The sequence below is a fragment of the Panthera uncia genome, chromosome F2, assembly GCF_023721935.1.
Source record: "Panthera uncia isolate 11264 chromosome F2, Puncia_PCG_1.0, whole genome shotgun sequence".
Lineage (NCBI taxonomy): Eukaryota > Metazoa > Chordata > Mammalia > Carnivora > Felidae > Panthera > Panthera uncia.
Window position 1 is genome coordinate 1,313,351 of NC_064812.1, and position 24,678 is coordinate 1,338,028.

The 24,678-nt window shown below is 59.3% G+C and overlaps 2 protein-coding genes across 7 annotated transcripts; both read right to left on the reverse strand.

Moving 5' to 3' along the window:
* Window positions 1-965: 965 nt before the first annotated feature.
* Window positions 966-14,234, reverse strand: ZFP41 (ZFP41 zinc finger protein). Of its 5 annotated transcripts, none has more exons than XM_049632827.1 (8): window positions 14,020-14,234; window positions 12,973-13,216; window positions 9,959-11,001; window positions 9,384-9,608; window positions 7,772-7,911; window positions 4,053-4,364; window positions 2,803-2,945; window positions 966-2,428 (listed from the first exon to the last, which is right to left on the reverse strand). In XM_049632827.1, the coding sequence occupies exon 3, from the start codon at window positions 10,820-10,822 to the stop codon at window positions 10,226-10,228; it is 597 nt and encodes a 198-aa protein (XP_049488784.1). In that variant the 5' UTR covers window positions 10,823-11,001; window positions 12,973-13,216; window positions 14,020-14,234; the 3' UTR covers window positions 966-2,428; window positions 2,803-2,945; window positions 4,053-4,364; window positions 7,772-7,911; window positions 9,384-9,608; window positions 9,959-10,225. The 5 variants fall into 5 exon arrangements, with proteins under 5 accessions (XP_049488784.1, XP_049488786.1, XP_049488783.1 ...); XM_049632829.1 differs by adding an exon at window positions 11,555-11,671 and having other exon boundaries at window positions 9,384-11,006; XM_049632826.1 differs by having other exon boundaries at window positions 9,384-11,001.
* A 5,129-nt stretch (window positions 14,235-19,363) lies between these two features.
* GPIHBP1 (glycosylphosphatidylinositol anchored high density lipoprotein binding protein 1) lies at window positions 19,364-21,521 on the reverse strand. Of its 2 annotated transcripts, none has more exons than XM_049633735.1 (4): window positions 21,229-21,521; window positions 20,593-20,718; window positions 20,010-20,126; window positions 19,364-19,882 (listed from the first exon to the last, which is right to left on the reverse strand). In XM_049633735.1, the coding sequence occupies exons 1-4, from the start codon at window positions 21,278-21,280 to the stop codon at window positions 19,650-19,652; spliced, it is 528 nt and encodes a 175-aa protein (XP_049489692.1). In that variant the 5' UTR covers window positions 21,281-21,521; the 3' UTR covers window positions 19,364-19,649. The 2 variants fall into 2 exon arrangements, with proteins under 2 accessions (XP_049489692.1, XP_049489693.1); XM_049633736.1 differs by having other exon boundaries at window positions 19,365-19,882; window positions 20,608-20,718.
* Between the last annotated feature and the right edge of the window lie 3,157 nt (window positions 21,522-24,678).

Here is a 24,678-nt window from a genome sequence, read left to right on the forward strand (position 1 = left end):
TCGCTGGCCACAAGCCAAGTTCTGTTTTGGACGTGTGGCCCACGACACAGTGGTGGCTGGGGGCTCACCTCTCCCTGCTCCCCTCTCAGTCTGCCCCTCCTCCTCTCCTGGCCAGCCGTGTGTGGCCCTGCCGGTTTAGCTTCAAAGTGGGGCAGGGCACACTCCTGTTCCCTAGGAGGATGGGGAGCTGCGGCGGGGGGGGGGGGTACTGCTACTGAGCCTTTGGGCCAATCACACTTCCCACCTGCCTCTGCCCCACTTTCTGGGGACTCGGCCCCGGTTCTGCGGTCCCACCAGCCTCCTCAGCCCGAACAGCATCCTGTCGGTGTTCAGGTTTCTGCTCAAAGCTGCCTCACCTTGCTTTCCAGCCCATAAGCCTCGTCAACAGCCCTGTCTGTACCCCGGCCCATCGCCTGACTTCGGGTCTAACTCGAGTCTTGCCCTTGGCTGGGTCCTTTGCCACCAGGCATCCTGTGCTCTGCGGGGCGCTGGGCAGCTTCCCTGCCCCCACCCACATGTATAGCACCTCCCCTCAGCTGGGACAACCAAAAATGTCTCCAGATACTACCATATCCCCTTCTGGGGGCAGGACTGCCCTTGGGAGGATGGCTGTTCCATGCAAGGCAACGTGAATGAGGGCGTGGGGGGAAGGCCAGCCTGAGCTCTTCAGGACTTAGGGCCTGAAGGGGGTGATCCCAGGCGGGGCACGTCCCAGACCCCCTCCAGGGCTACGACCGCAGGCATCAGGCCACCAAGGAACGGGTAGTTTTCCAGAATCTGGGGCCGAGAAGACCGTGTCTATTGAGGGACACAGTATGTTGTCACACGAGGGGCCACTCTCCTGCTAAGTCCGCAAATCCTCCTCTGACGCGTCAGTCTCTTACAAGTCTGGTGAATATGAGGCAGCGCCTCCCTGGGGAGTCTCGACTGCACCCCCAAACTGCAGGGAGATGAACGGGACCCAGTGAATGGGTCAGAACTGAGGTTTATTACAGGGAAACAGAGTATCCACAGGAAATAGGACACAGAAGCGTTCTGGGATGAATGGGAAGCAGCCGGCAAGGAGTGCAGAACCCAGGCAACACCCTTCTGGATTAAGAGAGCGCGTGAAGTGTAGACCATAGGAACCAGGATAAAAACAAGACAGAACAGGTCTCCAGACGTCGAACACACTCACTGAGGACTGAAGGAAAGTTCAACAGACATGACTAGTTGGAAATTTACATTTCACGGGCCCACCAGCACCAGCTGTGCGAGCCTGTGTGCGGACAGTCCAGCGGCCACCTCGCCTGGCCACGTGTGGACAGGGCCACGCACCTCAGCAGCGGTGTAAGGAGAACCCCGGTACACCCAGCGCTCAAGCTCACCAGGAAACAAACACATGTTCATACCGGAAGGCCATGCGGGGAAGGCTGCAGTGACCTGGGGCACATGGGCTGGGACAGGGGGCGTGTGGGGCCCCCAGCGCCGGATCCACGTGTGCACTGGGGCTGAAGCCCCCCAGGTACTCCCCCTGCAGGCCTCGGACACCCGCAGAGTCCCCGGGCAGCAGCGCCAGGCTGCCCCCGAGCTCTGCACCCTGGCAGGACTCTGGTCCCGGGGCCCGGGGGTGGGGGTGGGGGGACCACCAGCTCGTGGTCTGTGGAACAGGCGACTGGAGTCTGTGAGGACGACACCAGGAGACCACGAACTCTAAGCTCCCTGCACAGAGGTCCCCGAAGGCCTGGGCCGCCCCAGAGCAAAGCCATGTCCTCAGGCCACAGACCTGGAGCCTGGCCACCACTGTCCTGGCCACTCCCGCCCTGAACTGGCCCTTTCTGGTCCCAATACTGTTTCCCTTCCCTTCCCTGGACGACCCCTCCACCCTGCTGAGAACCCTACCCTTGGTCCAGAGCACGTCCCAAGTGTCCCTGTGCCACAGGCTTCTGCCACGAGCACAGGACCACCTCCAGTCCTGCCTCGCTCTGTGGCGTGTCTGGGGGCCTAGCTCACTTGCAGGGGAAGGAATGACACTTTGGTGTCCAGACTAGGGATGGACGCAAGAGGTCACTAGAAATCAAGCCCAGGTGACATCCCGGTGCCTACAGGCTCCCCAGGAAGGCAGGGGACCTGGCAGAGACCAGAGTCCGGAGCCACGGGTCAGCCCCCCGATCTGTGGGGAGAGGGAGCAGACCCCCCCACACACACATGGCCCTCACTGCTCACTCTCCCACGGTGCTGGCTCCCATCTTCCCTCAGATTGAGGCCAGACGAGGCTGGGAGGGACAGTTGCCGGCCCAACTCACGGGATGCCAGTGGTAAGGACGATCGGTGTTGCGTCCCCGGGACATCCGCAGCCATCCCCGTGTCTGTTCCATTCGAAGGCCTCCATGGCGCCCCTGCTGTCGCAGAGCCCTCCATGCAGGGCAGGGCCCTCTAACTGCTCCTCCTGCAACGGGAACCATGCTCAGCGCCCCTCCCCCCACCCCAGCGCTTTCACACTTGGAAAAGGCCTTTCTCTGGGACTTTCCAGGAGCAGAGCGCTGGGAGTCCTGGACTTGCCTGCAGCGCAATCCTAGAAGGCCGGTGGTGTCAGGACTGGCCTCCTGGGGGGGTGGGGCCGGAGGGGTGAACTTTGTGGCCTTCCGGGTCCAGGTTCGGAACCAGGTGAGGGCACCCCCCGCCTCAGGGAGTTCGCCCGTGAACCCCTTCTCTCCACTCACTGGCAGGCATCTCCCGGTGTGGGTTTTCTGCCGCCAAGCTGCCCGTCCTGCCTGTGCCCCGTGTCCCCACCTGTCCCTTAGACGTTTTCTTTCTGCTCACCCCGGGGGTTTCCTCTCCTCTTCCGTACAGATCTCCATCCGTCCTCGGAGCTCGGGAATGACCGGAATTCTGTCAGGCCTGAGGTTCATGTTTAGGCGTATTGCATCAGGACCTTCTTGACTGGGGGTGATCTGCTCTCACAACTGGAAACGGACAAGGAAAACCTTCTGAACAAAGAAATGCAATTATTACCTGGTTCGTTGTCGGGAAGCCACAACTACCCAAGTAAGGAGCTGGCTTCCGTCACGTGGAAGCTGGTGTTCGCCAACGCCGTCAGGGGGATGGGCCCCAGACCTGGAAGGCGACAGAACCAGGGGAAAAGTGCTCCCTGTTTCTCAAAAAGCTAAGAAAGTTAGAAGATAAAATACAGTAAAACCTTGGGTTGTGAGGAACTTGTTCTGCAAGATGAGCCAACATTTCTAATAAATTTTAACTTGATAAATGAGCGATGTCTCACAATAGGGTCACAAGTGGCACCGAACATCACTGGCCCAGGAGGCTCAGGCCCAGGACTGGCCCAGGAGGCCAGTCCTGATGATCACAACAGAGCCAATGGTTCTTCCCCCTCTCTCTCTCTGAGGGACTGTTACGAATGCAATGTCACATTTCCGCGAAATCCTCAAAAGGAGGCGAAAGCGAGTGTCATTGGATAGGTTCCTTGTTAAAGCTGCACCAAAAGGGGCGCCTGGGTGGCTCAGTCGGTTAAGCATCCACCTTCGGCTCAGGTCACGATCTCATGGTTTGGGGGTTCAAGCCCCGCTTCGGGCTCTGTGCTGACAGCTCGGAGCCTGGAGCCTGCTTCGGATTCTGTGTCTCCCACTCTCTCTGCCCCTCCCGCGCTCATACTCTCTCTCAAAAATAAACAAACATTAAAAAACAAAAATTAAAAAAAATAAAGTGGCACAAAAAGAAAGATCCCATTGAGCCAATAGGTGGCAGTCGTCCTACACAGTAACCCTCCTCTGTCTTGTCTCCCTCACACCAGGCACAAAGGTTTTCAAAGGCAAGTGCAGGTTATTTTTCTATTTTGTATTATGTTACAGTATTGTAATCATTTTTATACCAATGTTTTTGGGCTGTGGAATCAATCATCTGAGTTTCCATCATTTCTTATGGGGACACTCGCTTTGGATTACATGCATGTTTTTGGAACAAGTTATGCTTGCAAACCAAGGTTTAACTGTGTCAAACACATGTAAACTTGCAGTGTATGTGATGTGGTGCGGGACAGAGCTCAGACACCCGCTTACCATCCACACGGCTCAGGGACTAGCCGCCACCCAAAAACCCGAGCCCACGTGGCCTCGCCTGCCCGAGGAGCCGTTCTTTCGTCTCTGTCTCGTTTTACTGCATTGATATTTCCAAACAACTTGCTGTTCAGTTCTGCGCTTTATAATAATGACCTCCTGTGACCGACTGACTTCGCTCAGCGTTCTGAGATGCGCAGGTGGTGGTGAGGGTCTGTCCACTGTCGATGCACATTTGAGTTATTTCCAACTTTTCTGACAGTCCGCGTGCTAAACGTCGCTGCACGTGGCTTTCTGGGCACCCACACAAAAGTTCTGTAAGATATTTTAATAAGTGAAATTTCTACATGAGCACGACAGGGCACATCTTTAACTTGCTAGGACGGGCTATTTTTGCTGCCGAACGGATAGATAGCTTTTTAAAATTGCATATTGTTACCAGCACATCAAACCCAATGGGCTTCTGTCCCTGTGGTAAAATCGACATGGTGTCAATTACTTCAGCCATCGGAAGCGCACGATTCAGCGGCATTAAGTACCCACGACGCTGTGTACCCACCACCGCGATCTACACCCCTAACCTGGTTACCCTGCCCGTCAGAAACGCTGCACCCGTGAAGGTCTCCCGTCCCCGCCCCTGGTAACCTCCACTCTGCTGTTCTGTCTGCGCGCCGCACAGCAGCCGGCAGGGCCACTGCTTCTCTGGCTTCTCTCACTCGGCACCGTTTCCGCAGTGTGGCGGCGGGCGTGGGGGCTCGTTCCTCTTTCGGCCGAGTAGCATTTCGTCGTGTGGCTACACCACGTCTCGTGGATCTGTTCATCTGGTGAGACTCCCGGGGCATGTCCGCCGACAGCCACCGCGAACGACGCTGCCCCGCGCCTCCACGCACCTGCTTGATTCCGCATACACAGCTCAGTGAACTCCGCCGACCTTCAACGTGACAATGGGCTACACCCTCGCTGACGCCTTACCTGGGACTGTTGTCAGATGCCACGGAGACAGCAGCATCGCCTGCTATACGCCCAGGAGGGGCTTCCCATTCCAGGCCGTGCGCACACGTTACTCCCGGCCTCGCTCCAGATGGCACCGAGGGGAAACCCCGAGGGCGGGGGGGGGGGGGGGGCACTGGCCACACGGAGCCCTAGGGCACAGCGCTGCTACAGTTTGGGGAGATATTCTGCATCGGCTTTAGAAAATTCTATTGTAGGGGCGCCTGGGTGGCGCGGTCGGTTAAGCGTCCGACTTCAGCCAGGTCACGATCTCGCGGTCCGTGAGTTCGAGCCCCGCGTCGGGCTCTGGGCTGACGGCTCGGAGCCTGGAGCCTGTTTCCGATTCTGTGTCTCCCTCTCTCTCTGCCCCTCCCCCGTTCATGCTCTGTCTCTCTCTGTCCCAAAAATAAATAAAATTAAAAAAAAAAAAAAAAAATTCTATTGTATTCCTTACTTGTGGATGTTGGATTTTGGCAAATATTTCTGCAGCTGTTAAGATAATAATATCTGTTATTGTGAGAAATGATAGCCGTTTTAAGCCACATTGGCCTTCCTGAAACAACCCGGTCTGGTCATGCTCCACGACGTTTCCCCGCCGCGCTGGACGCGGCCTGTCACTATTCCGTCCGGCAGCAGGGGGCGCTGGCTGTGGCGCTGACATCACGGCTCTACTAGCTCATAGAAGGTGAGCTGGTTCTTCTTTCCAGTGTCTGAGTCCACACAAGACTAGAATTTTCTGTTTCTTGAACTCACACTACCGGACTTGAATTCTTTGGGGACACACTCTGTGCAGCAGTGACAGGGTCTTTGGGCGGCGCCCTCTCGTGCTGGCTTCACCACCTGCCCTTTCTCCTAAAACCCGCCTCGTACGTGCTCACAGCCACTGGCTCGCTGCGCTGTCTTTTCCTCCGACGACCTGCTGTCACCTTCCCTCTGCATCCATAACAGTTTACCGGCTCCTTCCCTTTTCCTGGACGCTATTGTCACACGATGCCAGCTTTAACAATCCGTTTTTCCTTTTTAAAATTTTATTATAGAGAGAGTGCAAGGGGGATGGAGGGGCTGAGAGAGGGGGAGAAAGAGAGAGCGAGAGAGAGAGATGGGGAGGGAATTTCAAGCAGGTTCCACGCTCAGCACAGAGTCCGATGCGGGGCTCGATCCCACGCCCCTGGGACCAGGACCTGAGCTGAAATCAAGAGTCGGGCACTCAGCTGACCAAGCTGAGCCCAGAAGCCACAACAGTCCTTTCAAACACCCAACTTCTGCCTGTGTAATTCTCTCGACAGCCTCCACTCCCACTGGTTTTGATACTTTCGGGCGTGTTACTTGCCCCCTTCTGCTGCTGTTCTTATGAAGCCGGAGGCCCAGCCAGCCGACTCCTAGCTCGCCCGCTGGCGTCCCCATTGCTGGCTGCAGTGGCTCCCAGAGGTTCTGGCAGGTCCTGTTTCAGCGTCCTAGAGGCTGGAGGACTTTATAACTTTCATTATGTACTTTTTTTGAGTCAGGTTATTGAGAGAGTTTTTTCCCTAGGATATGAGTTTCTTTTCTTTCTTTTTTTTTTTTTTTTTAAATTTTTTTTTTCAACGTTTCTTATTTATTTTTGGGACAGAGAGAGACAGAGCATGAACGGGGGAGGGGCAGAGAGAGAGGGAGACACAGAATCGGAAACAGGCTCCAGGCTCCGAGCCATCAGCCCAGAGCCTGATGCGGGGCTCGAACTCACGGACCGTGAGATCGTGACCTGGCTGAAGTCGGACGCTTAACCGACTGCGCCACCCAGGCGCCCCCTTAGGATATGAGTTTCTATGCGGGCTCTGTGCTGACAGCTCAGAGCCTGGAGCCTGGTTCAGATTCTGTGTCTCCCTCTCTCTCTGCCCCTCCCCTGTTCATGCTCTGTCTCTCTGTCTCAAAAATAAATAAACGTTAAAAAAAAAAAATTTAAAAAACGTTTCAAAGTCTATTTTTTTAAGTGTTTTTCTGTTGTTGTTCTCCAGGCTGATGCTGTTGAAATCAGCCGCGGTCCTACCGGGAGGGGCCCCAAGGGCCAGCGGCACGGGCACCGCTCACGCGTGGGAGCTAACATCCACCTCGCTAAGAACACAACACGTGACGGGAAGCTCTACGCCCAACGTGGGCTGAACCCAGGACCCTGAGATGGAGAGCGGCACAATCTACCATCTACCGCCTGAGCCAGCCAGGCGTGCTAAGGGCTAACGTTCTCACAACAGTTAGGGGGCGCCGGCCCTGCGCTCGGGACGCCCCGTCCTAACTCACTGGATCAGGTGAAGCACCATCGGCATCCCTGTGCTGTCCCTGAGGAAACCGAGGCAGCACAAGGAGGTTAAGTGATGTGCCCAAGGTCTCCTATCTCCACGGTGCCAGTGCCGGCTCAGGACGGCAGCCCCGAGGCCGAGAGCCCGAGCCCTTCACCACTCGCTTCCTCTCCAGAAATCAAAGCCAGAGAGGGGCGCCTGGGTGGCTCAGTCGGCTAAGCGTCCGACTTCGGCTCAGGTCATGATCTCACAGTTCGTGGGTTCGAGCCTTGCATCGGGCTCTGTGCTGACAGCTCAGAGTCTGGAACCTGCTTCGGATTCTGTGTCTCCCTCTCTCTCTGTTCCTCCCCTGCTCATGCTCTGTCTCTCTCCTTCAAAATAAATAAAAACATTAAAAAAAAATTAAAAAAAAGAAATCAAAGCCAGAGAATCAGAGTATGTTTCTTTACGGACACCCACCTGCCTGCTGCTGGAGAGGCCGGGGCAAGCCTGCCGTCCTTGGGCTGTGGGGGCGCCTATCCGGCACGGCCAGGAGGAGGGGATTTGCCAGAATGGTCTCCACCTGTCGATTCCCCTTCTGGGGATCTGTCCTGCTGACCCTAAATGCAGACGAGATATTTATCTCAGCGTGATTTATAATGCCCTAAATCAGAAACAGCCTACGTGCCCTTCTTAGGAAACCGTTAACCCTTCTCGTCAACGCACCATTAGGTAGCGGTACAAGTCAGGTGTGCTAGTGGCTGCGGCCTTCAGGATAACAGAGAAAGCGGTGGTTTCGCTCCCTCGTACGTCACGTGTTGTAACGTACACGTTATGTAACGACACGTTACGTATTAACATACATATCCCGGAGTGTTATAATACTGTAGTAAATAAAAACCCAACTAAACTGAAGTGGCCTCAGACACCCTTGGACGTGCGTGGGCGCTGCCATGGCCATGGCTGACGTCCGTGTGTCCACACCCTGCCTTCCAGTACATCAAGATGGGCTCCCCCCCCAGAGTTTCTTTCCACCTTCTGCGCCCAGCTTCCCCTGCCAGCACCCAGTTCTGAAGGGCTGCGACATGCACCGACGGGTGGCCCTCACACACTTTCCATCCAGAACAGGCTCAAACTGGCTGCCGCCGGTCTCTGTAAATAAAGCTTCGCTGGCACACGTTCACGCCTGTGTTGTCTGTGAGTGAGGCCGCATGTCACAGCTGAGCTGAGTGCACACAGAGCCCGTGGGGCCCCACAGCCAAGCACAGTTACTATCCGGCCCTCAACAGAAAACACCGGCCGGCCTTGCTCTGGCTTCAGGACAGACCGACACTCAAGCGATTTGCTTCCTTGCTCTCAGCACACATACGTGTCTTACTTGTCTGTCTGTTTCTTTGAACTTGAGAGCGTACTCAAGGCATCATGACCCCGTGCCCCTGAAACCTTAGCGCACACCTTTTACAAGGACGACGTCTGAGATGGGCCACGAGCCACACCAACACGGGGAGCCTTGAAACCGAGGGCACTGCCGCCCAGTGGACAGCGTGGACACAGGTCTCACAGACATCCCACGTGTGTCCTTTGCAGCTGCCCTTCCAGCCCAGGCTCATACGCCGTGTCTCCCCTCTACATCCTGGTCCCACCAGGGGCGAGTGTGGGAGGGCCTGCTGCGTGGGGGGCTCAGCTCAGGCAGGGGCGTGTACAACATCATAGCACAAACACCTAACCTGGAGAAACCTTCCCTCCGCGAGCACCTGCGCTCTGGCGTCTGGGACCACCTGTCTGGGAAACGCGTCTGCATCCGAATTCAGGACCTTCCTCCAGGACAGAATCCCCATTTTGGGGGTCCAAATAGCTGCAAGTGTAGGTATCAACGTTTTCCTAGTAAAAAGCTGTGTTACCGCCTGGCCGACAGTCACCTCACTCCCCCTGTGCTGTCAAGAAATTCTGGGACAAACCGCACCCCGCTCTGCAGAGCATGGAACCCCATCCAGACCATTCCTGGAGGAAAACGGAGGGTGGGCACAGCATGTGGACTTGGCCGGGGGAGAAGATGGAACTTGGAGGGGAGGCATTAAGAAGTGAAACTAACCTGGAGAGCTGATCCCCGGAGGGCAGGGCACACACACTGCCTCATGTCTGAAGACCCCCACGGCAGATGCAGGCTGGCTCGAAGCTGCCCTCACATCCTTGGGGCCCCCACCACGCGTCCAGGGCAGGAATCTCCCATGGTGGCAGCATCTAGGTCCTGAGTGGTCCATCTGGGTGAGTCGGGCTGCTCACCCGGGGTTGGGGGCTGGGCCAGGGGGTCCAGTTCCTGGGGATGCAGTGGGGGAAGGGGAAGCTGAGTCCCAGGACTGGTGCTCCAGCCCAAGGAGGGAAGCCAGACACAAACCACAGGACTGTCACCACGGCCAGCCGAGCGGGGACAGCAGGTGTCTGGTGCAGCGCCGTGGGGACCTGACCGCAGGCCTCCTGCCAGGCTGTGCGGGGATGGGCTCGGGACCCAGCAGGTCAGCAGTCTGCAGCCTGAAGTCTTCGAAGGAGCAGGTGAAAAGGCAGAGACCAGAGCGGGTGCCGCAGGGAGGCCGCAGGGGGAGGTGCCGGGCCGCTCGCAAGCTCCAGCTGTCCCTCCCGCCCAGACGGCCGTGACACAATCACACTCACCGTCTCTGGTGCCGCAGCTGCACGCGTCTCCCATGTTATCACGGTGTCTCGACCTGGAGATGGCCTGTACCCCGCTCCAGCACGCGTGTACCGGCTGGGCTGACCGTCCCGCTGGTGGTGGGGACCCACAAGCACAGGTGCACTGAGCGCACGGCCCGCGGGCGCCCGGCCTCCATCAGACGTGGGATGGGGGACGGCGGGACAGGCCCGCCCTGGATGGTTCTCGCGGGCGTGAACGCCGACTCTCGGCAGACGGCTTCCCCACGCTCAGTGCTTCTTCCGCGGGTGGCGTTTCCGATGGCGAATGAGACATGAGCTGTAGGCGAAGGCTTTCCCACATTCCTTGCATTCGTACGGCTTCTCCCCAGTGTGCGTTTTCTGATGTTTTAGGAGATTCGAACTGCAGTTAAAGGCCTTCCCACATTCACTGCATTTAAAGGGCTTCTCTCCGGTGTGGATTCTCTGGTGCTTGGTGACGTCAGAGCTGTGCCTGAACAGCTTCCCACACCGATCACATTTGAAGGGCTTCTCTCCAGTGTGAACCCGCTGGTGGCGGAGGTGGTCTGTCTTATGCTTAAAGATGCGTCCACACTCGCTGCACCCATAGGGCTTCTTTCTCTGAAAAGGGATGAACACGGGAACCCCCTCGAAGTCATCTTTAAACGAAGCATCGAAGGCATCAAATAAATGTTCCTCATCCTCAGGACTCGGGCCGGGTTCCTTGCCGTGCTTTTTTGCCAACGTGGACCTCTTGCTTGGCCTTTCCTCCCCAGACGACGCTTCCTCTCCTTTGGGTGTGTCCTTCAGTGAATGCACTTCTTCCTCTGGGGTCTGGGCCGTCCTTCCACCCATGGGCTTTTCCATGTCCTTTGTTCCCAGGAGGAGGGGCCACGGGAAGCCGGGAAGGGCTACTGGGGAAGGCCGGGCCGGATTCTCCACTTCTGCAGAAAGCTCGTTCTTTACACACAGCTTTTCATCTGTCTGAGCTCGTACCGAAGGCTCTGGAACGCAACGTCTGCACCAGAGAGAGACTCCACCGACCCCTGTGCTGGTGGAGAAGCCACACCAGGACTGTTAGATCGCACCAGCGTCTGGGAAGAGCACAGCTGGGGACTCTCGTGGCACAGAATCACTAAGGGACGGATGGGGGCGGGGCGCGCTGGGGAATTTGGCCCTTTCCCTTCCCCGCTTGTGTGTTCGTTCCCCTTGGACGTCTCCCGAGCCTCTCAAACTGGACGTGACCAAACGGGACGCTCGCTCTAACCCTCTCCCTGGGGCGGTGCCTCCGGGCCTGTGTCTGGTAGGATCTGACGCGTACCACGACCAGCAATCCCATGTGGTCCCCAAGTCGGGAGTTTCCCCCACCATTTTCTCCCTCCCATCTCCACTTCCTGTATTTGGGACCAGACGATGTGCTTTGGGGGTTCTAGGCTAAGAGGTGGCACGTGCCTGTCAGTTCGAGCCCGGAGTCTGAGATGGATCAAACTTGGGGCTGGCTCCCTAGTGGGTGCCCTGCCCTCCCCCCCATGGTCTGTCTCCACAGAGCAGCCAGTGAACCCCCTACCCCGTGCCTGCCCCGGTGTCCCTCATACTTACAAGCCCTATACGCGCCTGACCGGGCCCATCCCTCGGCCCTCTCCTCACTCCCGTCCTCATGTCCAGCTTTCTTCAGACTCCTCGACCATACCCAGCGCTTCCCGCCTCAGTGTCGGGCTGATTCCAGAAACAGGCCAAGCGCAGGTTTTTGCGGGGCCGGCCCCTCACTTCATTCGGAGCTCTGCTCCAAGGGCCCTGCCCAGAGAGGCCTCCCGGACTCAACCAGTGCCTCAACCAGTGCCCCCCAACTCCCTCTTCCCTAACCCGGCCCCAGACTTCCTTGTAGCACTTCACCAGAGCGAACTCCTCCGAGAGCCAAAGCCCAGGCAACTATCACCCAGACCTTGCTCACGCTGTCATGTCTGAAACACCTGACGGACCCTGTCCCTAACTCCCTCTAACAGCATCCCAATTTCACCACGAATTCAAACAGGGTTCCCACAGCCCAGGTGTTCGCAGAAGCAGCACCTGCACGTCTCATCTCGTTTGCTGCCATCCCTCTCCTGTCTCTTTTCTGTCTCATCCGTCAGCTTCCTGGACCTGCCTCTTCTCTCAGCGCTGATGGAATTCTAGCAAAAACCTTGACAGACTGCAGGCTCTTTAACTGTTGGTGGAAGATACTCCACGAGATTAAGGCCTTTTTTTTTTTTTTTTTTTTTTAAAGGAAAAGCTCCAAAGGCAGGTCCTGTTTTAATTTTCCAATATTCCTTGCAGACCTTCCTTGTTAAGACCTTCTTAACAAAGGTATCTCATGACCTGTGACGACTACCCGTACCTACTAGGAGGCCCATAACCCTGACAAGCTGTCCTACCCCCAAATGGGATGCCCTACACGATAATACTCCAGGTGCTGTATTTTTCTTTGAAACTTCCTTTCCATCATCTACTTACCATCCTTTTAATCTGTGTGTCTATCCAACTCTGTGCGTGAAAACACAGGTTTTTAAAGTAAGCTCCATGCCCAACGTGGGGCTTGAACTCAACACCCCAAGATGCTCTACTGACTAAGCCAGCCAGGCACCCCCAAGTGATGTATGTTTTAAGGCATAAATACTCTGAATTCTCTTTAAGCCTTTCCTCTTCTCCCCCATGCAGAGGCAATACATAAGACGACTGTAGAAACTTCCCATCCTGATAAGGAGTTTGAGAATCTAGTTTCTTCTAAATAAAAATGTTTAGGGGCGCCTGGGTGGCTCAGTAGGTTGAGCGTCCGACTTTGGTTCAGGTCACGATCTCGCGGTTCATGAGTTCGAGCCCTGAGACCGGCTGGCTGCTGTCAGCGCAGAAGCCGCTTCAGAATCTCTGTCTCCCTCTCTCTCTGCCCCTCCCCCGCTCATGCCCTCTCAAAGATAAACTTAAAAAACAACAACAAAAAGAAACACCCTAAGAACTAACATTAAAAAACAATGTTTACCTACACTTGATTGGGATTCAGGCCTATGTGGCCCCAAAGGCTCTACTGGAGGTAGCTTCTGGGAGGCTGTTCTGAGCATCAGGTGGGAGCCTGAATCGCAGGTAAAGGCAGCTCATCTGGGCTGGGGGGAGCATGTAGAAGTAAGAGGGGACCCCTGCTGGAGAGGGCAGGTGGACGGAGGGCAGAGGACCGAGGGCAGAGGATCGCCGCACCAGGCAAGGAGGCTGGAGTCTAGCTTCAGTGGGAACCTGAAGAAAACCAAGAACCAACATGAAATGAAGACCCACCCAGCGGAGGGCCTGCGTGGGGTTTCTCTGTGCTCCGGTCTCCTGCCAGGACTGCCACCGGGGCAGCAGCTGCCCTGAGATGTGGCTACTTGCGGGCAAGGGTCATGGCTTTTTCACCCCCGAATCCCTGGTTACTGGGCAGGAGCCAGCACATGCCGGTGCCCAGGAAACATTCTAGATAATCGACTTGTCTGCCTCAGTCGAGCTGGCAGGTGCTTGAGGGCAGCAACGGTATTTACCCACTTCTCTAAGTGCACAGCACGCCAAGTTATTAAATAGTTAAAAACGGGGTAGACCAGAGGTTCTGGCCCCTCACTTCACAGGCCTGTGGACACGAGTGCCCGCTGCAGCCGCACAGACCACTCAATCCACCTGGCCGGAGCAGGGGCGCCGGGCCCAAGGGCTGGTGCCCGCCGCGCAACGTCGGGGCAGCTCTTTTACTCTCTGGGCCGGGCCCCTTGTGCCACAAAGCGTTGGGGAGCCACCGCAGCCGGGGCCCCCGGAAGCCCCGCTCACCCTGGCCCCGTCCCCCTGCCTTCAGAAGCCGGGGTCTCGGGGGGGGGGCGGGGGGTCTGCATCACTAGCGGGTCTGGGATCCAAGGGCAAACGTGCGCCCCAACAGTCCGCTGGGCCCCCCGCGGGCCAGCAGCCACGGGCCGTGCCGAGGAGCGGGAAAGGGACCCCGAGGGGGCAGCACGACGCACCCCCGCCAACGACAGGGCCTCGCCAGCCAAGTGTGCAGGGCCCTGGGCCGCCGCCTTCACCTCGATCCGCACGGAGCTGGTCCTCGCCCTCCTCCCCGCGGCGCCCGGGAGCCCAGGGAACCCGCAATCCCCGGCTGGAGGACGGGGCGAGCGCGCCCGCCGCAAGGGGCCCGGGAACGACGTCTCCCGCGCCGGGCCCCGCCGCGCGCCAGTCTTCCCGCGCCGGGCGACCGGGGCCCGCCCGGCCCAGCAGCCGGCCTCGGCGCCGACCGGAAGAGCCCGCCCCTTCCGGCGCCGCTCTAGGAGGAGCCCCCCCCCAGGCCTCTCAGTGGTACTCCGTGGACGGCCCCGCCCCCAGCTCCTGGTGCCCTTTCCTGGGAGGGCCTGCTCGTCCGCCCTCCGCGCGCCCGTCGGTGCTCTCACCTCTGCGCCCCCTCCCTCGCGCCTGCCCCTCCCTCACTCCATCCTCCCTCCCTCCACCCTGTACCTCATCCCTATTCTCACCCCTGAGCCTCCTCCGTCACCCCTGCCCCCTCACTCACCCCTCTCCAGCCACCTGATTGTGCTGCTCACACACAGCCGGTGCACTTGGCCTGTTCAGTTGCCCTGGCAGCGTTCCCTCTGCCCGGATGCTCATCCCCAGCTATCTCCTTGGCGCACTCCCACCTCCTGCTCCGCGTCTCCAGGGAGCCCCGACTGCTCTCTGTATTAGTTTCCCGGTTCCCACAGATTTAGCTGCTTAAAACACTTGTTTCTTCCCTCACTTCCTTGGACTAGGTGTCCAGATGTCCTGGCGTGGCTTAGTTGGTTCCCTGCTTGCTCTTGCCAGGCTGCAGTCGTGGTGTCAGTGGCTGCATTCTCAGCTGGAGGCTCATCCGTGGAAGGATCCACTTCCACACTCCCGTGGTTGTTGGCGGGATTCACCTCCCGGTGGCTGTGCCACTGAGGGCCTGCTTCCTTTGGCTGTGGCTAGAGGCTGACCTCAGGTCCCGGTGGCCACCCACCATTCCCTGCCACGTGGCCCCTTCCAAGGCTGGTTCCCAGCATGGCTGTTTGCTCCTTCAGGGCCGGTGGGAGAGCCTCTCTTCCCAGGCTGCTCAGATGGACTGTCACAGAACAGAGTCTAACCGCGGGAGTCACCTCTTGTGACCTTCCTCATATAACAACCGAACCATAGGCATTACCTCCTGTCACCATCATACAGCGTGACCTAACTGCAGGTGTGACGACCTGTGTCACCTTAGAAGCAAGTCCCAGGTGCCCCCTGCGCTTGGAGAGGGCAGCAGAGTCCATAACGCCATAGTTGGTCTCTTCTCCCACCCCCGACTCCCCCACCCGGTCCTGCATTTTCTCATAACACGTTCCACTAACACACTATGTAATCTCCTTATTAGTGTGTTTTATCACGTACAGGCGCACCTAGGAGGGTGGGTTGGGTTCCAGACCATAGTAGTAAAAGCAAATATTGCAATGAAGTGAGTCAAATGACTTTGGTTTCCCAGGGGCTGTAAAAATTATGTTTACACAATACTGTGAGTTAGTAAGTGTGCAACAGCATTGTGTCTTTGAAAAAACGTACGCACCTTCATTACAAAAATACTCTCTTGCTAAAACCGCCAGCTGAGCTTTCAGCCAGTGCGTCTCTGCTGGCCGAGGGTCTGCCCCGAGGCCGACGGCTGCTGGGTGGTCCGCGTGGCGGCTGTGAAGCCGGGGCGGCGGTGGCCAGTTTCAAAATAAGACGGCAGCGTGAAGTTTGCTATGGCCGCGGACGCTTCCTTTCACGAACGATTTCTCTGGAGCAGGTGATGCTGTTTGATAGTATTTCACTCTGGGCCACGGTAAAACGGTCCGTTAGAATCACCTTAGCATCCTTGAAAAAGTATTTTTTCAGGTGTCACACAAGAGCTGGTGAAGCAATGCCATAGGGGCTGAACCCCGTGACGCACGACCGTAGAGGCCCCCCGGTGACCCTCGTGGTCGGTCAGCTTAGGGGGCGTCAGAAGGCAGGCCCCTCGGTGCCGTGCCGCTCAGCCGGAGCCGTGCGTCTCAAACACCTGCACAGCTTAGGGAACCATTGCCTGGACCCCCTCCCAGGGGTTCTAACTGATGGGCGGGGGCAGGGAAGTGGACACACAACACTGGCATTAAAAAAAATTTTTTTAATGCTTATTTATTTTTTGAGAGAGAGAGAGAAAGAGTGTGAGCAGGGGAGAGGCAGACACAGAATCTGAAGCAGGCTCCAGGCTCCGAGCTGTCCGCACAGAGCCCGACGCGGGGCTGGAACTCACGAACCTTGAGATCATGACCTGAGCTAAAGTCGGACGCGTAACCGACTGAGCCACCCAGGCGCTCCCAACGCTGGTATTTTAAAAGTGCCCCTGGACGATTCTACTGGGCAGCCAGGTCCAGAGCCACGCTGTTCGGGAGCACAGGTGTGGCGACGCACAAGGGGCTCAGTGAAGCCTTGGACGCGGGGCGAGGTGGAGACATAAGAGGCCATCAGGTTTAGTATGCTTCCAAGAAACGCTGATTCCTTACCTGTGGGCTTGTTCCTCAGTTATGGCTCACACACCTAGAAAAACTCACATGTGACTCCTGGAGCCTACAGTTTATGACAAGGTGGGCAGTAAGTACACTCATTCTCCAATTATGTGATCTTCCCCGTGTTCATCTGCGGACAGGTTCCCCCGGAGGCAAATTACTAGGGTGTTGCGTGGGTGGCAACAGGCCAGGGCAGCCCGACCCCCAGGTGACATCCGCCGCGTCCCCCGCAGCGTAAATTCACTGTCAGGCCCACCCTGGGCCGAGAGGCTGTGGTCTGCTCGCACGGCTCCTTCCAAGAGGTAAGCTTCCTTCACTCAAGCCTGTGGCATCACTCTGTGACTGTTTCCTTCACGCGAGCCCGTGACTCTGTGACGGCGTGCCGTCTGGAAGGAAAGGCCCCCCGCCTGTGGCTGGCGCATTTGACGCTTCCTCCTCTGCAGACATTCCGAAGTCAGGGTTTCTGGGATCGGGTCTCCCCAGGCTGCGTCTTCTGTGGTGGGACGAGAGCCGGGTCGTGGCCCCGACACTGCCACATTCACTGCTCATCTCAGGCTCCTTTTGGGAGGACCGAGGACACGGAGTAGGGGAAGGCATGAGTGAGGCTTTCCCGTGTCTCCATTCCTCCCCCCTCCCCCCATTCTCTAAGAGCCTGTGGCCAGGTGCCCCCCCACCCCTGCCAGCAGGCCCATCACAGAGCCCAGGCGGCCCGCCTGCCGCTCCCTCAGGCGGGATGCACCTCTGTGCAGGGATCCTCCTCTGAGGCTGGGAGGCCTGAGTGTCAGGGGACACTGACCACAATGAGACCCCTCCGCAGCTCTCAGGTGGGAGCCCGCGATCCCCCTCTTTCTGGAAGGTTCCAGATGAGCCTCGGGTCCGTCGGCTTCTGCAAACCTGGCGGTCACCAGAGGGCCGGGATTCGGCAATCTCCATCCTCAGGAACGTCCTGCTTTTGGGTCCATGCCTCATCCTCACAGGGAGAACAAGGGCAGGAAGTGCACTGTGGCCACCTGCTTCCTGTGTTGGGAGAAAGGAAGTCCTGAGACCACCTTAGGACTCAATCCTGGGGTGGGGTTGGGTCAGTGGACAATGGCAGGCCACCCTCCTGCCATTGGAGGGATGGAGCACCCTCCATCCAGTCAGGCTGACACGTAAAACGGGCCGTCGCAGCTCCCAAAAGCACAGCCTGCCGACGCCTTCATTTCAGTGTCTCCTTGTTCAGGCGGACTTGTTGGGGTGGCGGGGACACTGGGCTTGTTGGGGTGGCTGGAAGGGGCAGTGTTTCGGGACAGGGTGCCCAGCAGGCAGGCTTCTCTGCACCGCGTCAAGTCCTCACCCCATCTGAGCCTGCCTCCTCCTGTGCCCTCAGGAGCAGGTTAGAGCCCCAGGAGGGGTCAGGCTGCCCCTTCTGCTTCCCTAGGGGCAGGAATGGGGAGGGGGCAGGTCCTGGCAGGGCCCCAGGACCCCAGAGAAGAGGCTGTTGCAGGACCCCCGAGGCCAGGGCGGGCTCTGTAGCCAGCACCCCAGCTCCTACCTGGTGCCGAGGACCGTGAAAGAGGGTCAGCTCCAGAGATGTTGGGGGGTCCTGTGCACTCAGACTTAGAGCACTTAGAGCAGGGCTCTAAGGCAGAAGCTGGAGGGAGAATTCTGTGATGCAGAAGCACCCAGTGCTTCTAAGGGGGGAGGAGCAAGGCTAATCAGGTCTCTTTTGGTCGCGAGGGACTCCCATCAGCACGCGCAGGAGCTGGGGCCCGTGGGGTTGCACCGACAACAGTTCACTTTTGCTGAGTGCGCACTGCCTGCCGGGTGTGTCGCGTTCGCCGGGCCTCACTGAGGCTGGCCCGGCCAGGAGGGCCCATCTCCCCTCCCACCTAGTAGACAGGGAAACCCAGCTGGGGGTGAAGGCGTTCATCTTGGTCATGCAGCCGGTGGGGCGTGGCGTTCACCCAGGGTCGTGGAACCGGGGACCTGGGCTTACCTAACATTTTAACTCAGTGTGGCCCCCGAGCTCTGCTGTTCTCTGATGTGCTTTAGTAGGGGGCCGTGTGGGTGGATGTGTGCCCATGAGCGTGTGCACTAGTGGGAGTAATGTGAGAAGGGACGCACATGCGGGAGTGCACACGTATGATAGAATGTGAAAAGGCAATGACAGAGAAACCCAGACAACTGGCTTCAACCCCACAGCAATTTATTTCTCTCCCAAGGAAAGGGGTCCTAAGGTAGGCAGCGTGGGGCTAGTACAGTGGTTCCTGGTCACCAGCGATCCAGGCCCCTTCCTCCATGCTGCCCTACTAGCCTCAGTGTGCTGCCTCATGGTGCAAAGTGGCTGCTGAGCCCCAGCCATCATTTCAGGGAACAGGAAGGAGGAAGGAGAAGAAGAAAGACATGTCACCTCCACCTCAGGGATCTGTCCCCCCCACCAGACCTGGAGGTTTTCATTAATAAGGAAAGAAGGAAACAGAGAGTGGGAAGCTGTCTACCTGCTGGAGATCCTTGACAGGCAGCGGAGGACCCTGGGCTTCCCTACCCTGGGGATGTTGAGCTGGTGGAGATCAAGGGCCTTGTTCCACACTTATCCATGGGGAAACTGAGGCCCAGACCCGGGCTTCCTCCCTCCTGTCTCAGGGCTCTGTCTTGGCACCAGTCAGGAAGGCCAAGAGCCCAGCAGCCAACGGTGCCAGCCTGGCCACAGTGGACACTGGGGCACACTTGGGTTCTCTTCCCAGCCCCTCCCACTGCCCACTTCTCAGGAACCCAGGCAACAGTCATGTGCATGGAGGCGTTTCAGTGGTGGGAGGGTGAGGAGAGAATGGGGCCGCCCCCCCCCCCCCACTCCGGCATATGATATGTGTTTTGTCTCCCCAGGCTGTGTGGACCCACCCTCTGAGCAGCTGAGACCTGGACCTGAGGCCCACGTCCTGGCACAGGCAGTGGGGAGAGAGGCCGCAGATGCTAGACAGATCGGACACGCGGGGACACGCGGGGACACGCGGGGGAGGGAGGAGCCAGTGCTGGCCGTACCCCTGAAGTCGCTCCATGTTTATTCTCCAAAGCCGGGGGGTGGGGGACGGGCAGGTGGGTAAGGCACTGGAGTGAGTGCTGGCCATCCAGGGTGTGAGCCCGGCTGGGGTCGGGGTGGGACCACCCATTCAGGACCCCACGGCCTGAAGGCCCGGGAGGAGGCTGAGGAGGACAGTGGCCACCAGAGTGGGGCTGCCCTGGGGGCTCCCTGCCCCCCTGCCCAGTGGGTCCTGCCAGGGTGGGAGGTTGCAGAGTGTGGACTGGCAGCAGGTCATGGTCATCAGGGTCCCCTCCACTGTCTTGGCGAAGGGCTGACACGCGTCTGTGCACCACGCCGAGTAGGTGGTCAGAGGGCCCGACCCTGGGAGGGAATGGCTTGATCACCCTGGACGGGCCGGGGCAGGGGGGAGGCCCCGCTCCGGGCTGTGCGCTTTTGGCAGGGGGAGACGGGGCTCCTCCCGCTGCGGCCACCCCAGTGGCCCGCTCACCGGTGTTCCCGTGGGAGACGATGGCTTTGCAGAAGCTGTGGCTGTGGACGCAGTTCTGAATCTGGTCACAACTCTCCCCCCTGTGCAGGGCCTGGCAGGAGTAACACTGCAGCACGGCTGAGAGGCGAGGAGGGCTCAGGCGGGGCCGCGGCCTGCCCCCCGCGCCTCCCCCCGCGGCCCGTGCTGCTGCCAGCTCTCACCCCTCTGAGAGCCTGCCCTGCAGGAGCCTCCCCACACCCCTTCCGTCCCCCTTCTCTGCGCCCCGGCCTCTGCGCTAGTCTCCCCCCCCACCCCCCCGCCCCGTGCTGGGCCTCCACCACGCCCTCTCTGCTCTGCCAGCTCCTACGGCCTCCCCCCGCCCCGCAGCAGCTCCGACTCTAGGCTCCCTACTCTGGACGGTGGTGGAGGGTCCCAGCCAGGGGAGAGGTGACGGGTGTGCTGAGGGCCCGGGCTCTTCCTCCCCCTTCCCCCCTCCCCCGGCAGGCAAGGTGACACACGGTCCCCCTATGCCAGCCGCCAGCGAGCCCGGCACTCAGTGGGGCGCACACAGTGCCTGCGCCCTCGGGTCGGGGGAGACGGGCACCTCTGCCCCTGCCACCTGCAGTCACACTGGCCTCCTCCTCCTCTTCCTCATCGTCATCGTCATAGCCATCCAGCCCAATGTCCGCGTCGTCGTCCTCCTCCTCCTCGCCCTGCACCTGCCCTCTGCCTGGCCACACAGGCACGTCTGTGAACCCCTGCTACCCGCGCACAGGGGACACGCGCTCGAGGCTGTGTCCCCTCCCCGCCCCCCGCCTGTGCTTCACCACTTCTGTGCTCTCTCCCTCCCCACCGTGTCCCCCCTGGTGGCCCCCAAGCTGACGGCCCTGCTGGCGTGTGGCCTGGCGTTGTCTCTACCGACACCATCCGCCGCCGTGGGCCAGCCCTTTGCAGCAGCTGCCCCCCACCCGGAACCCCTCAGGGTGGGCTAGTTTACAGAACAGGAAGCCGAGACAGGGACCTGCATTTTGAAGAAGTGAAATCTGGGGCTGGGGGGGGGCAGGTTCGGGGATCTGTGGGAGCCCAGGACAGCTGATGTCCACCTCCCTCTGGCCTCAGATTCCAGCCCGATCCCTTTCTCCCCAGTCCCTCCCCAGGCTGGGTGTCCCGAGGGGCCCTGTGGGCCCGGACGATGCCGCCCCCCCCCCTTTGCTGCAGGGGTGTCCCCTTGCCCCAGTACCTGGCTGCTGGCACAGCAGCAGGGCCAGGAGGACGGCCGTGGGCATCTTCATTCTGCCGGGGTTGCCGGGGCTGTGTGCTTGTCTCCTTGCTCAGGCGCTGGATCTGTGGGAAGTGGGACAGAGGGCACTTCTGGGGGCTTCCTGGAGGCCCCTGGGCCCCGGCCCCCCCCTCCCAGCTCCAGCCTCAAACAATGGGCCTCACTCTGGCCCCAGAGCCAGGCATCAGGCCAGGGACGGCCATTTCCCCCCCTGACTTCGGGGGCCGGGGGGAACGGGAAGTCACTGTGGTCAGCCTTGGGGGCGTCCTGTCCACCTGTGCCGCTACTCCCCAGCCTGGCTCGCTCGCTGGCCCGCAAACCTGGCCCCGGAAGCCGTCCTGCCCACCCGCCCTGCACCTGCGCCCCCTGGGAACCAGCCCGGGCTGCGCAGACACCGGAGCTTGGCGTCCCGGACCCTCAAGCTGCATATCACTGACCTTCAACCCTGAGTCAGCCTCACCAACGTTCCACAGCTGCTCGGAGAGTATTTTAATGCAACACCATGGCTGTGCCCGCTATGCGCCCCCCCCCCCAAGGCTATGGTGGGTGCAGCTAGCTCTGCCTGTACCCGAGGGGCTCATCCCTCACCTGCTGAGACGGCATCTCCTCGGAGAGGCCTTCCAGCTCCCACCCACCGCACACCCTATCCCTCCCTGACCTTGGAGGTACCCCCGGCCTCTCCCCATGCTGCTTGCTGAGTGGGAGCTGGCCGGGCAGGAGGGGGAAGCTTCCCGGGAGCCTCAGGGACCTGCCTTCCCTTCTCCTGCCCTCCAGCTGGTGGTGTATGGCATGCAAGCCAGCCTGGCAGGCCCCCCACCTCTCTCCCCGGGGGCACCCCTCCTCCTTTACCGGCCACAGACCTGAAGGGGTGTCGAGAGCCCCTCCCCTCTTCCTGGGGGACCGAGGAGTCGGGTGGGGCAGGGGAATGGCTTGGACCTGGAGCCGGGGCTGCAAGCCTGCCCTCCGTGTGCCTGCCTCAGTGCCCAGGCCCCTCCCTTGGCCTCTCTGGGTCGGTGTCCCTGACTGTCCGCAGGCGGGCACCTGTCTGAGCCCGGGGTTCCAGAACACGGCGCCTCCTGCAGACCCCAGCGCGGGGACTCCCTCTAAGGGAGCCACCCCCTACCCACAGGGCTCAGGGCTGGCGGCTGGGGCCCATGTTTAGAGCCTGCGTGGTAAACGGCCTGTGCCCTGGGCTCAGAGCCCTTCTAGGTCGGGGCTTCCTCCCTTGGCCATGCCCAAAGACCCCCCCCCCCCACCCCTGCACAGCATGGACCCGGCCCTGCCTGCTCTCCCCAGTTTGGCCAGGCTGGCTCCAGTGGGTGGCTCCCCCACCCCCCAGACCTGGCCTCCCTCAGGCCAAGTGGATTTAGCAGGTCTTTCTCCTCTTCCTGCCAGGTGTGGCCCCAGGCACATGGGCTGGCCCCACTTCCTCTTGCCCTGGCAGAGGAGGAGACGGTGGGGGCGGGGCCACGGGCCCTGCTTTCCTTGGGGAACTGTGCTGTCCTGCGCTCAGAGCCCCTATTCTATCCCTACCCTTATCCTCCCTGTGTTGGCCTCTGTTAATCTGATCCAGACCTGGGAAAGGGTGAAGTGTTTCTGGCTGAGGGGCAAAGGTCTGACATCTGTGGGGACAGGAAGGGCATCTGTCCCACCTGCAGGACACAGGAACGGGGGGAATGGAGCTTTGGGGGGCAGATGTGGGCTGTGGGGACAGATGGGGATCTCCACCTCCCTGCACCCCCACTCACACCCAGGAGCCTGTGACGTGACTGTCAGCGTCTCAGAAGCTCATCCGTTCGTTCCTTCAGGAGTGCAGGCACCCATCGTTCATTTGTTCAGCCTGGCCCCCACCTCCCCCTACACACATCCACACCCCGGAACTCTCAGTGCTCGTTTTCTCTAGTCCTTGGACACCCCTGACCCCATCCCCCTCAACCTTGCAGAGTCTCACCTCCTCTCTTCCCGCAAGCACTGTGGTGGAGGGTGACCGAGGGTCCCCGGCATCTGGCACCACAGTGGAGCTGCCCACAGCCTATCAGCACCCCCCGCTCCCGCACCCTCAGCAGATTACCTGGCCCCACTTCTCTGGGGACCTCTGGGGGTGAGGGTCCCCAAGCTTGCCACCTCCAGACCGGTGCCCTGCCCACCCTGTGCCCACCGTCACACCCCCCAGGACCTCCTTGGAACCCCAGCTCCCCCACGGCTTGTCTCCTGGGTTTCCAGCCTCCTCTCCTCTGCCTGCTGGTTCTTCTTCCTCGTTTACTCTTTGTTTTTGGTTTATTGTGGTAAGATACACAAAATATAAAAGATGCCACCTTAACTGTCGTTGGGCGAGCAGCTCATTGGCATTAAGCACGTTCACACTGTTGTGCCACCTTTCCCACCCAACCCCTCCACAGCTTCTTCATCTTTCCAACCAGACACCCTACCCATTAAGCACCAACTCGCCCACCGCAGCCCCTGCCCCACCGTCCTCCTCTGGCCCTGAACCTGATGACTCCAGGGCGCTCACAGAGCTGAGACTGGCTGATTGCACTGAGCGGAATCCTTCCGGCGCAACCATGTTGTCGCGTGTGACAGATTTCCCCTCCTTTTTAGGGCCAAATAGTCTTCCGTTGTGTGGCCCCACTACATTTTCTTTACCCATTCCTTCGGCCCCAGACGGACGCTGGGATGGCGGGCGAGTTCTGGCTGCCGTGACTCGCTGTGTGCACACGATGGGCGAGTGTCTTCAGGTCCCTGCCTTCACTCTGGGTGTGTGCTCAGGGCTGGGGTTGCTGGAGCATATGTGAGTCTGTGTTTAATTGGTATTGGTGTCTGTCCTGCATGTAAACACACATGTGTGTCTCGTTAAAAAAAAAAGATAATAAAAAGCCTTGAAAATCTCCCTCTTTCCTTACCACCTCCTTCCTTGTGCGGCTCTCCGAGCGAGTGGTGACATTCACCAGCCAGGAGCTGAGCTCTCATCCATTGGTCACTAAGCACAGGCTTCGACGCGGAAACATGGAAAGGGGTCAGAACAACTCGGAGGTGGTGGCTCCAGCCGCGTGGCACCCGCCCCCGCCACGCCGCCTGCCCACCAGGCCGCCCCTCCCTTGGCCTGGGGCACTGGAGGGACACTAGGCACTGCCATCCCCAGAGATCCGCTCCTCACTCCGTGCCCCTGCTGAGGGGTTCCTTGCTTGGCCCCCCAGATGTCTGGGGCACCAGTGTTTTATATTGGGGGTCCCCTTGGGAAAATCCATGGGGGGGACATCATGCGTGTCACTTATCTCATTAGAAATCAATCTCCCTCACACTCACATCTTAGAAAAACTCTGAAAATTATTTTGCAGGGTTTCTCTGCAGCCGTATAAAGGAATGCAGAAGCTGTGTCCTGAGTCAGAAAGATACGACTTGGCACGCTGCACG

Bases quoted from the DNA above. Each gene is read 5' to 3' on its own strand.
- ZFP41 (XM_049632827.1), bottom strand. From the start codon at position 10,822: ATGGAAAAGCCCATGGGTGGAAGGACGGCCCAGACCCCAGAGGAAGAA.
- GPIHBP1 (XM_049633735.1), bottom strand. From the start codon at position 21,280: ATGAAGATGCCCACGGCCGTCCTCCTGGCCCTGCTGCTGTGCCAGCAG. The intron at 20,719-21,228 runs GTACTGGGGCAA...CTGTGTGGCCAG, and splicing joins GCTGCTGTGCCAGCAGCCAG to GCAGAGGGCAGGTGCAGGGC. The intron at 19,883-20,009 runs GTGAGCGGGCCA...ATTCCCTCCCAG, and splicing joins CGTCTCCCACGGGAACACCG to GGTCGGGCCCTCTGACCACC.